We start from the raw sequence: 15,332 nt of genomic DNA, 5'->3' as shown, positions 1-15,332 counted from the left end.
TGTGATGGGAGTGACAGGCTCTCAGTGCCATTTGCGTCAGTTTTCTATTTTCCTGTCGAGCAGCATCTGGCTCCTTTCAGTCTCCACTGCTTTCCTTTCCACACATTCCCTTCACTTGACTTCAGTGTTCACTCTAATAAGTCTTGGTGCCATTTGTCATTTGGTCAATCTGGGAAATCTTCAGATTCTTGAGTTTTCCTCTCCTTTGAGTTAGTATTGTACCCTATCCTGCTGCTCTTTGCAACCATTATGTTATTAGAAATGAATTATGTTGGGCTGTTTGTGCAGACCATGTCTTTACTGCTGTACTATATTTATCACCTTTGCCTGATGTTCACATAGTGGATTACTGAGATTTTACAATATGCCTTAAACTTTACTTTATGTTTTTGCACTGTTCATTTTCTCCAGAAATATATTGTGTGTCATAGCTTTTGGTTTATCTTTTTTAATATTCATGCCTTCTGCATGAATTTTACTCTCATGCAGTAAGATCAATTCTGAAATATGGAACTGAATAGGATTTTGCGTATTAAAGCATTTGTGATTCTACCATACAATATTTAAACTGCATGTTTCTCACCATAAGAAAATTGATGACTCTTGCTAATAATTCACTGTTTAATTCATGTCCCCATAGTCCCTGGAATCCATAGCTGTACTTCCTATGTGCAATAATATGAAAAATGTAGATGATATTGTCACCAGAGTCACACAAGAAGTGTTTTTTGCATGCACTAATAAATTTCAGTGCATATTCACACAATAACAAGAATAGTATCTCATTTCATGAAGAGTGAAGTGTATCCCATGTGTAGATACAATTTCTTTGATGGAATTATCCATGAACTGGTAGACCTTTAGGTAGTTTCTAAATTTTAGTTACTGTGAAGAAGTTTTATAGGAATGTTATCTCATAAAATTTTGCATTAATGTGCAATTTCAACACTACTAATTACTCATTGACATAAATCATATGAAAAATTCATTTACTGAATTTTAAAAGATACTGAATTATTTGGACAAGTTACTGAGAGATGGTACAATACCATCACCATATTGAGGGTTCTAATTTTAATTTTTATCCATAAGATACAATATGCATAAAATGAAAAAACTTAAAATTATCTTGCTAAGCTTTGAATGTAGATAAAGCAATATTTATTCTTGGAAGCTTAAGAAAATTTTCCACAGCAGGCAAGTCCATAGTGCAATTATATAATTGTGCTCACTGTGACTAGGTTAGCAGATAGGAATTGCAGGAATACAGAGGGCCAGCGAAAAACATTTGGATCCCTTCAAATTTAGGAAAATAATTCACACATATCGTATTGTTGGTTGCATGTCTAATGGCATGTACTCACAAAACATGAGCACCTAAAATTTTAATTGATGAAATTGTTGATATGTAAATTATTTCAGTAAGTTTGTCAGTTATTCACAGGTTTATAGTTTAAAATAATAAACAGCTAAATTTGTACAAAGAAGATATAATGAAAGAGGAGGGCAGAGGACAATGGCCGCACTAGCAAACAAGCCCAGTGCGAACCAGTGCCATGTGTGGGAACCAGCACCAGACTGGGAATGGCTGGACCACAGCCCTTCCAGGGAGCGGGTTGGCAGGCAAGGGGTATCAACCCCATTTGTGACCAACTTATCCAGAGAAACACAGACTGTGGCGATAGCTGTGGAGGTGAAATGCAATTGGATGTCTGTGGTGTTCTGGTGTTTCATTAACCTTGCAGGGCTAGGGTCAGTGGTCTTATCACAGGTTCAGAGGTTAGGGGTACATGTGTGGCATCTAGGGGTATCTTCTTCTGAGGGTTACGGCCATTGATGCTTCCCTATGGTCTTTTTGTGAGCTCCTATATAATTTCCATTGCTTTGTTGGGTTGGGTTTTATTTTCTTTTGTTTTGTTGATTCTGTTAAATCTGATGACAGGAGCAGCTATTTCAATGATAGCAAGATATATTATGGTAGAAATTTTGGATTTACTATTGGCTTGTTTTGAAATCCTTTATGGCACTCATTCTTTTGTTTCTGTTGTTTCTCTTCTGTACTGATCTGTTTGATTTTTACCATGTCTGACGTTATCTGCAACTATTTTGAAGACAAGGAGAGGCATTGCGGTCATTGCTGTTGATTTCATATTTTGAAGTCCTGTATCTCTTATGCTGGCTTGATTTAATTGCTTTTATTCTGTTATATGCTCTTTAAAATAAAAAAAGCATCCATAATGAAAGACATACAGGCTCAACTACTACCCAAATTACATGGAGGGAAGTGGGTCCCAGGAGATGAGGAGTGAGGAGCACCTGTGGTCTCAACAGCTAAAGTCCCCCCAGGGTCTCTGTGCTCCTGTTCTGGGACCTGGAAGGGCTGGCTCCTGGGCAGCATGATCACACTGAGTGCTGTTCAGCTCCATCTGAAGGGACTGCACACCACTGGGATGTGAGGAGTAGGATCTGTGGGGCCTGATCCCTGCAGAGGTGAGAGATGTGGCTGGGCTTACACTGAGCACCCCTCCCTGTGGATCTAGCTTCCATCCAGACTGTTACTAGGTTCCCTGAGCTTCACTGGGACCTGGGCTATATGAACACAGAAGAATCTTTTTAAACACAAGTGATAACTTGAGTCCTTTGAGAATGTGCTCTCCTATTAAAAATCAATTTGTCTTTCTCAGACTGCAGTGGTAAGGAAAGACATGAAATCAGAATGTCAGGGGTAAGTATTACATGGAGAAATCCCCCATACTGACAGAAAACTATCTTTCACTTTCCTTTACATGTATTCTTGTGCTGCATACATGGAACAAAAGTGTAGGTAAAGTGGAGTGTATAGAAAGAAATGAGTGAATAGTAGATATTTTTACTAAACAAGGGTGCCAGTTCAGAAAAAGCATATAGACATTTGGAAATTGAAACTTTTATTCTTTCAAGTGTTATTAAACAAAAAATATAGATGAAATCCTTTCATTAAATGAATTTTTCTGGTGTTTCTCAAGAAACAGAAGATGAAAATAGCCATTTTGTATTTCTTTTTATTTTTTAAATGTTGTAATAAGTCTAAAGCACAGAAAGATCCTTTTTTAGTTCTTGGTGATTTAGTCCAATAAGATCAGCTCATTTCTCTTAATAAAAGTCTATGCATGTGAGTCAGTCACACGGCAGTATGCAAAGACATGGGAGACAACCGAGTCAATGGCTTAAATTTTATTATCTGCACCAAGTTATCTTGTTGCAAATGAGCTAAATCTGTCCCTGGGAACAAATTTGATGTCATTTCTAATGTGTTCCTAGTTAGTTTTAAAACAGTATATTTTTAACTTTATTTTAAAGAGGATAAAACTAAACATTACAAAATGGAACAAGGCAGATCAGAAGCAAACAATTTAAGAGACACAGATTTAAAAGCAAGACAACAGGAGAGCTTCATTGTCTATCATATTGTCTCCTGTTTTCTTCTAAGTAGGTGTCCATTTTATCTTCATATTATCTATTAGTGTGCTATTGTATTGAGAGACATCTATGCATGTGTATCCCAGAAAGAGAGACAGACAGAGACAGAAACAGAAGGGGTGGGAAAGGAAACCAAAGAAGAACAGTAGCATATATTTTATAAATTCTAATTTCTAAATTATGTAAATAAAATTCCAGGCAGATAATATTTGTAAAAGAGCTCAACGTTGTTCCTGGACACAGCCCTGAGTCCAGTCTACCTTCCCCTCTTCACCCTCTCCTGAGCCCAGGACTCCTCATGGTGCTGAGCTGAGCCTGGGGACCAGGTCTCCTTAGGTGCCAAGGAGAGCAGAGAGCTGCAAGGTCTCTGACTCTGTGCAGAGTGGTGAGAAAGATTTAATTTCCTAATCTCAAACATTTACTCTGACAATAGACAATCTCTCCTCATGATGAGAAAAATAACAACTTCATTGTACATAATAATGGTTAGATATTCAAAACACACTTCTCAACATGGACAAGTTATTTGCAAGTTACAGGCTTTTTAAGAAAATTCGTATGACAGGAATCAAAAAAAGAAAAAAAATACATGTATAACTAAATTTGTACCATGCATACTTCATAAGTCTGAAACCTCTGTACCTCTAGGCTTTTCCTGTGATGTGAAGCCAAAGAGGAAACCCCACAAGACAACAGGAAGCCCTCAAACACCAGCTCCTGGCACTGCTTCTGATTCTGGGGCTCTGGCCTCTGCTCCCTGGATCCTCATCGCCCCTTGCTGGTCATGAGGGTACCTACAGGAAGGTTTCTGTCTGGGCTCACAGTAACATTCTCTCACTGTGGCTGTAGTACAGTAATACACAGCGGTGTCCTCCGTTCTCAGGCTGCCCATCTGCAGATACAGTGTGTTCTTGCTGTTGTCTCTGGAGATGGTGAATCGGCCCTTCACGGAGTCTATGTAGTTTATAGTACTACTATCACCCTTGATCTCTGAGATCCACTCCAGCCCCTTCCCTGGAGCCTGGCGGATCCAGCTCATCCAGTAGTCACTGAAGGTGAATCCTGAGGCCACGCAAGAGAGTCTCAGGGACCCCCCAGGCTGCACCAAGCCACCGCCGGACTCCATCAGCTGCACCTCAGCCTGGACACCTGGAAACATAGAGACATCCTGCTCAGGAAACTGTCACTGAGGTCCACTGTTTACCCTACTCGTGCCTCTCATACACTCATTTTCTCTTCTTTTTCATGAATTACCTTTTAATACAGCTAGAAGGAAAACCCAGCTCACTGTGAACTTCATGGTGAGCCTGTGCTCAGTCCTGATCACCAAGTGGGAACAGCTGGGCATCCAGGGATGAATGGGCTCCTCTGCAGAGCTGCAGGCTGAAGGCTTGACTGTTTTTCATGAGCACAGGGAGGTCCTATTTGCATGGCCTCCTGCTATATAGACAGCTCTGTGGATGGATATCTCAGAAAGGGCATTGCACACGGCAGCTGTGGGTGTCCTGAGGAAGTTCGGTAACAATTGTAGCATTGAAAACCATTATGTGATAGAGTCTTGTTTTGTGTTTATCATTTGAGTTCATTTCACTTTTGTGCATATACACAGATCATGGGTTTTAAAATGATGCTTATTACTTTGTGGCCATGTAAAATGATGAAAGTGTCATAAACTGTTGTGTCATCTTCATAGGATCCCATGTCTTATAAGGTTATGCCCTCCATCTGGCCCTATGCTCTCCTATATTGTGAACAGACTGCTTCCTGATCCAGCTCCTGGACCCAGAAATGCACCTCCTGAGGTTCACATCCCTTCTCCCTGTGGTAAAAGCTTGTGTGCCTTTGCTGCCTTTCGCTGCTGTCAGAGAGGAAACCAAAAAGTGAATGTGTTGGTGCCTGTTAGCGGCTCTCTCTTTGTTGACTGTTGTAATCTCTCTCACTCTTGTTCTATTTTCACCTGTTGTTTATTTGTAAAAGCTTCACCAGATATAAGGCATAAACTGCCCATATGGAAAGTGTGCACTTGAGCAGTATTAACCCACAGGGATACTTGCACAACCACACACACCCGAAGCTGGGGGCACGCGTGTCATCCTCAGGCTGCTCTGCAATCCTTCCCTCACTCCTTTCCTCATGCATCCTGTCACCAGGCAGCTTGTGACCATCCTCAGGCTGCTTCACATTAACCTTTTTTCCTATGAACTCTGCTACATTGTTGCTGTGGATGTAAACTAGTTCTGACCTTTTAAATCATTGGGGATATTCTTCAAAGAACTGAAGGCAGAAATCCCACATGATCTCGCTATTCCCATTTTGCACATTTCTATTAAAGAGATAAAAGCATCGGACTACTGCATTGCATGCATAGCAGTGTATATAGCAACACAATTAGCCATAGCTAAATCCTGGAAGAAGCCAGTATACCATAAGCATAGGAATGGATAAGGAAAATATAGCATTTGTACATCATGGTGTACTACTCAGCTATAAAGGATAAATTTTGACAGACAGTCTTTTCTATAGGAGATAGTTCTGAGGTGAAACAGATACATGGAATCAGAGTATCTGGGGACAAGTATTATACGGATAACTTTTGGATCCTGACAGAAGCCACCTTTCACCTTCTTATAAATACTCTCTTGACATAGACACTGTGCTATCCCTGTGAAAACAACTGCTGCCTTCTGGTCCTTGGTGCATCTGCAGGAAGCTTTGTATCTGGTCTCACACTAATGTCCACTCACTGTGTCTCTTGCATGGTAACATATGGTGGTGTTCCTGGATCCGTGGCTGCTCATCTATAGATGCAGTGTGCCCTTGGCACTGTCTCTAGAGATGGTGAATCATCCCTTCACAGGACTGGCATAGTGTGTGTCACCATCACAGTGAGTGCTGGTAGCCTCTTCCCTGGAGCTGGTGGGCCAGTTCACCCAGAGGTCACAGAAGGTGAATCCAGGGGCTGCACGTGAGTCTCAGGGATGCACCCCTGGCTGCAGCCTGTCCTCCTGAACTGTACCAGCTGCACCTCACACTGGACACCTGCAAACACAGAAATACTTTGATTTTATGCTGTTTGTTTCATTGAATAAACTTGCAACATTGAAACACCAGAGATGATAAATACGATGCAAACATATGATTCAGTGTCATCTCAACTTTGCTAAACACAGACATTTTTAGATGTTTGTCAATGACCTTTTATAGAAAAGAAAGTAAATAGTAATGTGTGACATTTACCAGTAACATTGGCTTAGAACATACTTTAGACAACTTAGTTGAAAAAGTTTTGATCTGCTGAAAAAATTGGTAATTATGGAAATCTCTGAGTGCCTTGGTTCTTAATATCATTTTTATTGAATTAAATTCTAATTAAAGAGCATAATTTTAAGACCCTTTTCTGACATTATACGATTTTTCATTGTGAGTAGGTGGAAATGTGACTTGTATGTTATCATACATTTGACAGATTTTTTGTCTGTTAATTACTATCGTAGTAGTTTCAAGTTATACATATGCCATAATCAAAACATTTCCTGTGATAGATATGTAAGATGATGTATTTATAAACATTCGTACAAATTTATAGTGAATTTGGCTATCCTATTTTATATTGTAAAACATTCAAAAAGATTTCCTCTTCTTTGAGCAAAGAATACAAAATGCAAAATACAGATTTTAAGAACAGAAAATAGCAAACTGTATGCATTACACTTTTATTATACAGGATTTCTTATCTTTTGTGAGCTTTATTAGACAATGAATCGATTATTCTGGATTTTAGTTGTGCAGCATGGATTTTAAGTTTTGTTTCTTGCTATCTCTATTATCCCATAGCATCATTTTAAAAATGTCATAATACCGGTCTAAAATAATGAAATGGTAAAATGCACGTAGTCTTTCGGTAGTTTTTTTTTTTTTTTTTTTTTTTTTTTGGTAATATGTTTCATGCGCCACCTGCTGGCCGTAAGAGCCCAAGCACGGAGGTTTTTGGGCTCACACTGGGCTCACTGTCTCTCTCACAGTAATAAACGACTGTGTCCTCGAGTCTCAGGCTGCTCAAGTGCAAATACAGCGTATTCTTGCCGTTGTCCCTGGAGATGGTGAATCGGCCCTTCACAGAGTCTGCATAGTATTTGTTCCTACCACCATAGCTAATGGTTGTGACACACTCCGGTCTCTTCCCTGGAGGTTCATGAATCCGGCTCCTGGCATAACTACTGAAGGTGACTCCAGAGGCAACTCAGGAGAGTCAGGGACCCTCCAGGCTGCACTCTTGGACTCCACCAACTGCACTTCTTTCCTATTGACTCTGAGGACTTTTCAGCCCCAGCCCCTGCAAACACAGAGACATTCTGCTCAGGAAACTGTCACACATGTCCACTGTGTAACCCACTCATGTTCACTGACTCCCTCAGTATCTTTGTTATAAATAATTTAAATTTTAACATTTAGAACAGGAGAATCCATCTCAGTTATGGGTGATGAAGGCTTTTCAGGTCTTCAAGACCTGACTTCGGGGGAAGTCAATAGTGACTGCTATAATGTCCCTCACTCTCTTCATAGTAGCTGTCCTTATCTTTACTTATGCTGAAATTGAACATAAGAGACTAGACTAATATCACTCTGAACAATGAATAATAGTTTTGCTAAGTTTTATATCGTAATGTTACAGAATTAGCCCTGGGTTTCTTAGTGTCTCTTCTTAACAGTATGTGTTCATTACATCATGCATTATATAATCCATTCCTGTACACTGTTTAGAAATTCTCCCCATGAATCTCTACATGTATATATATCCTTTCTGTATTATAGAGAAAAACAGATCAAAACAAGACCAAAAACCCCAAATTCTTGGAAAAAATTGAAATGAAAAAAAAATATAAAACATTATTAGGTGATCTACAGTAGTTACTATGCTTTCTCTTGTTATTTTCAAAAAAGTTGTCCTCATCATCAGACATATAATAATTGAACATAGCATTACATAGCTATTTTAATAAGAACACAACTTTGGAGACATTGTAGGACTTCAAAACAGTTAATAATCAAACTGGAATGGATATGTCATTACATCTTGTCATCTTCAGAGTGGTTGCCTCTACTCTTAGACTCAATATTATCAAGCATACCAAATTCGAATAAGATCAGTCAAGGCAAAACAGCAGTTTAACAAACCAGCTTCAAATAAGATCAGTCATAGTAACACAATGTAAGTAATACAGGGCTTCAGTTTAAGTTAATAGGAAATTAAGGATAGTTACCATAGTATAGCTTGCTATTTTGGGGAAGCTATCTATGCCCTCAAATCTAGTTATCAGTAGACTGACCTGAACAAAATAAAATCAAACTAAGCAGAGCGATAAGATTACTGTGGCTTTTAAATCCTGATACACTATTAACAATGTCCTCTGTCTTCCTTTTTTAGGCAATTCCTCACCTTTCCCTTTCTCAGGATGCTTTGCATATTTTGGGTCCCTCTAACTCCTTTAGTTTTTAGATTAATGGGGCAACTCGTTATCTATTTGAGTGGTGCTGAACCTTTTTACCCCTGAGCTTGATCTTGAGCTGTACTCTTTTAGTTACTAAAGCCACAAGGTTTTTCTTCCTTCTAGCTTTGTAGTTCTACACTGCACAAAAGTGTCATAACTTTCTAACCTGTCTGCGACTGCTGGATGAGTTGTTCCTATTTCTCTCTGGTTCCCTGTCATTTAGAATTTTGTTTTCTCATCTTTGACTTTTAGTTTATTAACCTTCTTTCAGGTTGAGTATATTTCCTATTCAGAGCATCTCAATGGATCCTGACTCCTAATCTACTCTGCCTGTGTTTCTTTTTGTTAGTAGTACCTAGGCTATCTATGTTAAAAATTATAGCTCACCTTCTCTGCCTCAACTCTGCTATTCTATTCTTCTGCTATTATTTGTCCACTTTTCTCCTTCATTCCACTGTCCTCTTTGTTTATTGAGGCCTTTCTGCCACTGTTGCTGCAATTCTGGTCTCTCTCTCTCTCTCTCTCTCTCTCTCTCTCTCTCTCTCTCTCTCATCATTCAGTATTTTCTGTAGGGTTGGGTTGATGGCCATGAACTTCCACAATTCCTCTTTGTCTTGGAAACATCTTGTTTCTCCATAATTTTGAGATAGATTTTCAGGGTACATTAATCTTGGTTGGAAATTATTTTCTTGCAGAGCTTGGAATATTTTCCCTGAGGCTCTTCTCTATTTAATAGTTTGTGTTGATAAGTCTGTCATTATTTTGATGATTTGTCATTTGTAGGTAAACTGCTTCTTTTCTCTGGCTGCTTTTAATATTCTGTTCTTGTGGATTTCTGGCATCTTGATTATTATATGTCTGGGTGTAGATCTGTTTTGGTTGTAGGTGGCTGGAGTTCTGTATGCCTCATATATCAGAATATCGTTTCCTTTTCCTATGCTTGGGAAGTTTTCCTTAATTATTTCTGTGAATAGTTTTTGTAATTCATTTGCAGTTACTCCTGCTTCTTTGCTTATGATTTTTATTCTTAAGTTATAGATCCTCTTGTCGTCTTCTAGCCTTTGAATTATTTCTTGATTCCTTGTTATTTTTAACAGGACTTTTCTTTCATGATCACACATTATAAATCTCTCTTCAAGTTGTGAAAGGCTAACTTTTGTTTCTGTCAAGGCATTTTGCCAGCTTTCAATGGAGTTTTTAATTTCCTGGAAGTCTCTTTGGATCTGTTTCATGTATTCTAGATTTTGTTTATATTCTTCACCAAAGGTTTCTCCTTTTCTGGGTTCCTCCCTTTTTCCCTCTGTGTTTTTTTGAGAGGCCTTAGCATTTCTTTAATTAACCTTTTTATTTCGTGTCTCACTTGGGTTAGAATTTCAGTTTTAAGTTCATCTATGAAGTCACGAATGTATTTCTTTATGTCTGCTGATGTTGTTGCTAACATTGCATGATTGCTGGACTGATTCTTTTCTGTATTTACCTCCCTTAGGCTTATTTTACTAGGGTCAGTGGCTGGAGGTTTTGTCTCATCTTTTGCTCTTGTCATGTTTCTGGGTTCTTTCAGACAGGTGTGTGGAGAAGGTCTTAGGCCATCTCTGTATTTCTTACAGTTTTTCTAAAGTGTGCTGGCTGGGGTCTTGCTGCTCTCTCCAGTTTGCTATATGAGGTGGCATATGCAGGGATGCTGCAGGTTAGCCCCTCCCTTTTGAGGCACTCAACCTGAGACTGCCTTCAGCACTTTACTCTGTGCTGTGGTGGATGTCACAGGGTCTGAACAATTTCATCCCTGGCTATTGGTTCCCGACGAGCAGTGTGATTCAGCCCAAGCTGTTCCCACTAATTCTCTCTGGGCCAGGGGTGGTTGACTGATGCCACTGTGGCACCAGGCTCTGCCTAACTCCAAGATGTCTTCCAGTCAGCCTCCCACGCTATGGGACCCAATTTCCAGCACTCATCAAGAGCCAGTAAAACTACTTTGGTTTCACTCCACACTGTGCTGCATCCTCCTGCCAACAGCCCGGACTCACCAACTCCTGCTATCAGCAGCGTGGTTTTGGTGCAACCTTGAATCGTCCATCTCCATGGCACGCCCAGCACAGCATGGAAGGAGTCTCAGTGAGTGTGTCGGGCTTCAGCCCTCCACCCACCCTTTTCCTTCCTCTTCCTAAATTCATTTTATTTTTCTTTCAATTTTCTCCTGGGTTAGTGAGAATTGTTCTCCAATTGTATGGCCCTCTCCATGTTGTTAGGTTCTAGCATCTGGGCTGTTTTCCCTGGAGAGTTTCTATATACAGATTCCTAGCAAGCCAAATTTTTTTTCCTATCCAACCATTTCTTTTTCAACAGGAGAGCTGATGTGCTGTAAATGTCCTCCCTATAGTCTGGAACTATGCTCTCCTAAGCTGTGAATAAACTGCTTCCTACTCTGGGTCCTGGATAGAGCTCACATACCTAGTGATGATTCTTTTCCCCTCTTTCTGCAGGGAGAACATGTGTGATTTTGCTGCATTCTACTGTTTGCTGAAATTAAAAAAAACAGCATTTATGTGGATGCCTCATAATGAATCTTATTTGCAACTGTCATAGTCTCTCTTACCCTTTTTTATCTTTAGATATTGGTAATCACATATAACACATAAACTCCTGAAAGATGTAGTGTGCAACCAGAGAAATATTAACACACGTGAACACTTGCACAACTGCACAACCTCAGTAGTGAGCACACATGTCATCCTCAGTGTGTCCTGAGGCTCCTCTGCAATCACTCCCTCCTGCATCTCAACCTCAGCCAGCTTAGGAGCAGGCCTGTGTGGCTTTTCTATATCAACATCACACAAAGAGCCTACATTCTATATCTGTGGCAAAAAATATTTGTTAAAAATATCTTCACAAGATTATGTGTCTGTATTCACAGACACATATACGGATTAATTTCCCAATGTATGGAAATAGAGCAGGAGATACAGTTCAGTGCTAGATTTCTTTTCTCTTGGCTCTGAGGACTTTTCATCCTCAGTAAGGCAAAAACAAACAGAAAATGAGCAAACAGAAATGAGATATAAAATGCTCGGTTTTAATTCTTCAATGGATTTGTTAATGGTTATTTAAATATTCTAAGATTCTTGTGATTACGAAGAAAGCTGCTCATCATCTTGCAAATGTAGACACAGAAAAAATTGGTCTTTTTTACAAGAAGTGGTATGACTATAACCAAAAACCATTGAATTTACAGTAAATTAATAAATTTTGTTAAAACATCAAAGAATGATGTTACAAGGCAATAGAAATATGGAAACTGAGGATACCAGAGGAGCATAATAAAATAGGCCCAAGAATGACTACCTAGGACTGAGGTCACCCTAGGTCATGGGATAAGAAGACGGGCAGCTGGAAGCAGTTAGTGGATTACTCCAGATGGTCCATGCTGGAGCATCAAAGTGAGAGGATGGCAGATGTGTATAATAAAGTGTGAGTGTGTCTACTGTGAGGCGGTAAAAATGCACCACAAAGAGAAACTTACATGAAATACGGATTTTTTTCTTATATTTCTGGACACTAAAATTTCAAGAACAGGTAGTGACAGAGTTGGTGTCTGGCAGGAGGTAGCTGTGTGCCTCCACATGTTGTCCTAATCTGAACCCTTAGTTTTCCAGAGAGACGCACCCTATGTGTCTTCATTGCAGGGATGCAAAACAAGAGATCTGTTCCTGTCTCAAGAACCCTGATCTCATCTAGAAGCGCAGGATCCCCAGAAAAATTTCCCAGAAAGCACATTGCTTACTCATGATATCCCCTAGGGGGCGCATGGGCTCCAATATGGAGGCCCTGCAGGCCCCAGGCTTTCAAATTGCAACTTTCAGTCCTGACCTTCATCTTGTTTTATCTCTTACTAAAGTCTTTTTACTCCCGCACAGTAGCCCCAGAGTTTGAAATACTAATTTAAAAGTCTGTGATAAATAGCATCTGAGTAAACTATGCATCAAATTTGACTTTTATAGTGCGTGACTAGTTTGTTTTAAAACATCGTGTTTTTAAACATCATAATTATATACTTATGAGCTTACATAAATTAAAAAAGTATAAAGGCATAGATTTGAGAATGTTTAGAAGATAAATTGAAAATAAAAAGAGCTCAATGAGGTGCTGCACACAAACTTGATTCCAGTCCAGCTGCCCCTCTTCCTCTTCCCCTGAGCCCAGAGCTTCTAATGGGTCAGGGTTGAGCCCGGGGACCAGGTCTCCTGAGGCGGCCAAGGAGAGGAGAGAGCTGCAAGATCTCAGACTCTGTGTAGAGTGATGAGAAGGATTTAATTTTCTAATCTGAAACATTACTCTGGCAATAGACAGTCACTCCTTATGATGAGAAAAAATAGCAATATCATTGGAGATAATAATGATTTGACATTCAAAAGACACAACTTCTCAATGTATACAAACGACTCTGACTTTATTGAGTTTTTAAGAAAACTTATATGATCAAAATCAATAAAAAAGAAAAATATATATACTGAACTTGTATCTTGAATACTTCATGTGACATCTGAAGCCTGTGTATTTTGGGTCCTTTCTGGTTATGTGATGTTAAGACCCAGAGGAAACTCCAGAGTTCACCGGAAGCCCTCAGCCCCCAGTTTCCCACTTTGCACAGCTTCTGGGGCCTTGGCTTCTGTTCTGTGAATCCCCATTTCCTCCTGCTGATCATGAGCACCCCTGCAGGGAGGTTTGTGTTTGGGCTTGCACTGATGTCCCCTCCGTGTGTCTGTCACACAGTAATACATGGCTGTGTCCTCGGGTATCAGGCTGTTCATCTGCAGACACAGTGTGTTTTTGCCATTGTTATGGTTTGAGAACTGGTGGTCAACTTAACGCCAGATGGATTACATCAGCATGCATTGAGAGAAGATGCTTCACCTGAGGAGGGTTGCCAGGATAAATAGGCGGAGAAGAAGGGAGGTATTGAGAGGGATTGAGGAATTAAGGAAGCATTGTGGGTTCTCCTATGAGTTGCTGTCTGAGCTGTTGCTTCTTCTGGAGAAGCTTTGATCCTCACATCAAGCATTGCTTCCTGGCTCCCTGGAGGGGAAGACATGTGCTACTTTGGTCTCCAGGATGAACTCGTCATGCTGTTTCCTGGCATGTACCCGACTGTGCTTGTCATCAGAGGAGCATGGGGCCTCCGTGTCACTGAAGGCAGCTGTGGGGCTTTTCAGGACAGCCCCGGTCTTGGTTGTGAGTGTGACTTCTCAGCTCCAGCATAGAACCCTCATCCCACTAGCATGGCTCCTTCATCCTGCTGGCATGGACTTTCTGGCTTCCACCGCTGACCTTTGGGCCTTCCCGGCACGGATACATGAGTCCTTCTTGTGGGCTCTGGACCTCCAGTTGGACTCATGGGAGGCATTGTCCTGAGCTCTGGGTTTTTATCTGGACTCATGTGGAACATGTGCTGTGTGGTTTAGGCCCTTGACTAAATAATCTATGTCTTGGTGTTGTGGATAGATTTCCTGCATTTTTTTGTGTTAACTTCTGGTGACCATTATAAAAATATTATAAACTTCATGTCCTAATCCTAGTTGTTCTCTGTGTAAAACCCCTGACTACAACAGCCATTGTCCCTGGAGATGGTGAATCAGCCCTTCACGGAGTCTGCATAGCCTGTGTTACCATTATCATACCTAATCCATGAGATCCACTCCGGCCTCTTCCCTGGAGCTTGGTGGATCCGGTTCATGTTATAACCACTGAAGGTGAATCCTGAGGTCACACAGGAGAGTCTCAGGGATTCCCTCGGCTGCACTAAGCCTCCCTCAAACTCCACCAACTGCACCTCACACAGGACACCTGCGAACAGAGAGACATCCTGCTTAGGAAGCTGTCACATATGTCAATTGTCTATCCCACACATGCCACTCACTCATTTGGTATTTATTTTGTCATGAATTACCTTTTAAAATAGCAAGAAGCAAAATCCAGGTCAGCACCAGCTCCATGGTAAGTTATCTGGGCACAGTACCAAGTGGGAACAGCTGGGCATCTAAGGCTGGGCTCCTCTGCAGAGCTGCAGGGACAGGGCTGGGCTCATTTTCACCAGTGCAGGGAGGCCCTATTTGCATGCCCTCCTGTATATAAGGCCACTTCTATAGTGGAAGCCTCAGAGAAGGAAGGGCTCAAAGCACATGAGAGTGTTTTGAGATTTATTTTGTAATATCCCTAATATATAGAAGATATGTTTTCTTCTTATGTGTAAACTCATCTTTTTTTTCTTTTTTAAAAAATTTTATTTAAAAGGAAAAAGAGAAAAAAACAAAACAAAACAAAACAGTGTACGGGTACAAGTAATACAGAGCTACAAAAAAAAAAAAAAAAAAAAAACCAGTAAGAAATTAC

General features: G+C 40.3%; 2 gene segments (V, D, J or C); both read right to left on the bottom strand.

The window, feature by feature from the left end:
• Positions 1 to 4,162: 4,162 nt before the first annotated feature.
• Positions 4,163 to 4,858, bottom strand: LOC100718759 (immunoglobulin heavy variable 3-74-like). The segment is given in 2 exon segments: positions 4,163 to 4,608; positions 4,714 to 4,858. Coding segments are annotated over 2 exon segments (540 nt in total).
• Positions 4,859 to 6,385: 1,527 nt separating this feature from the next.
• LOC100719033 (immunoglobulin heavy variable 3-30-3-like) lies at positions 6,386 to 14,935 on the bottom strand. The segment is given in 4 exon segments: positions 6,386 to 6,498; positions 7,414 to 7,610; positions 14,621 to 14,786; positions 14,890 to 14,935. Coding segments are annotated over 4 exon segments (522 nt in total).
• Between the last annotated feature and the right edge of the window lie 397 nt (positions 14,936 to 15,332).

The sequence above is a fragment of the Cavia porcellus genome, unplaced genomic scaffold (genome assembly GCF_034190915.1).
Source record: "Cavia porcellus strain 051 isolate PalLab524CR breed Dunkin Hartley unplaced genomic scaffold, mCavPor4.1 scaffold_8, whole genome shotgun sequence".
Lineage (NCBI taxonomy): Eukaryota > Metazoa > Chordata > Mammalia > Rodentia > Caviidae > Cavia > Cavia porcellus.
This window is presented reverse-complemented; position numbering and strand designations above follow the sequence as displayed.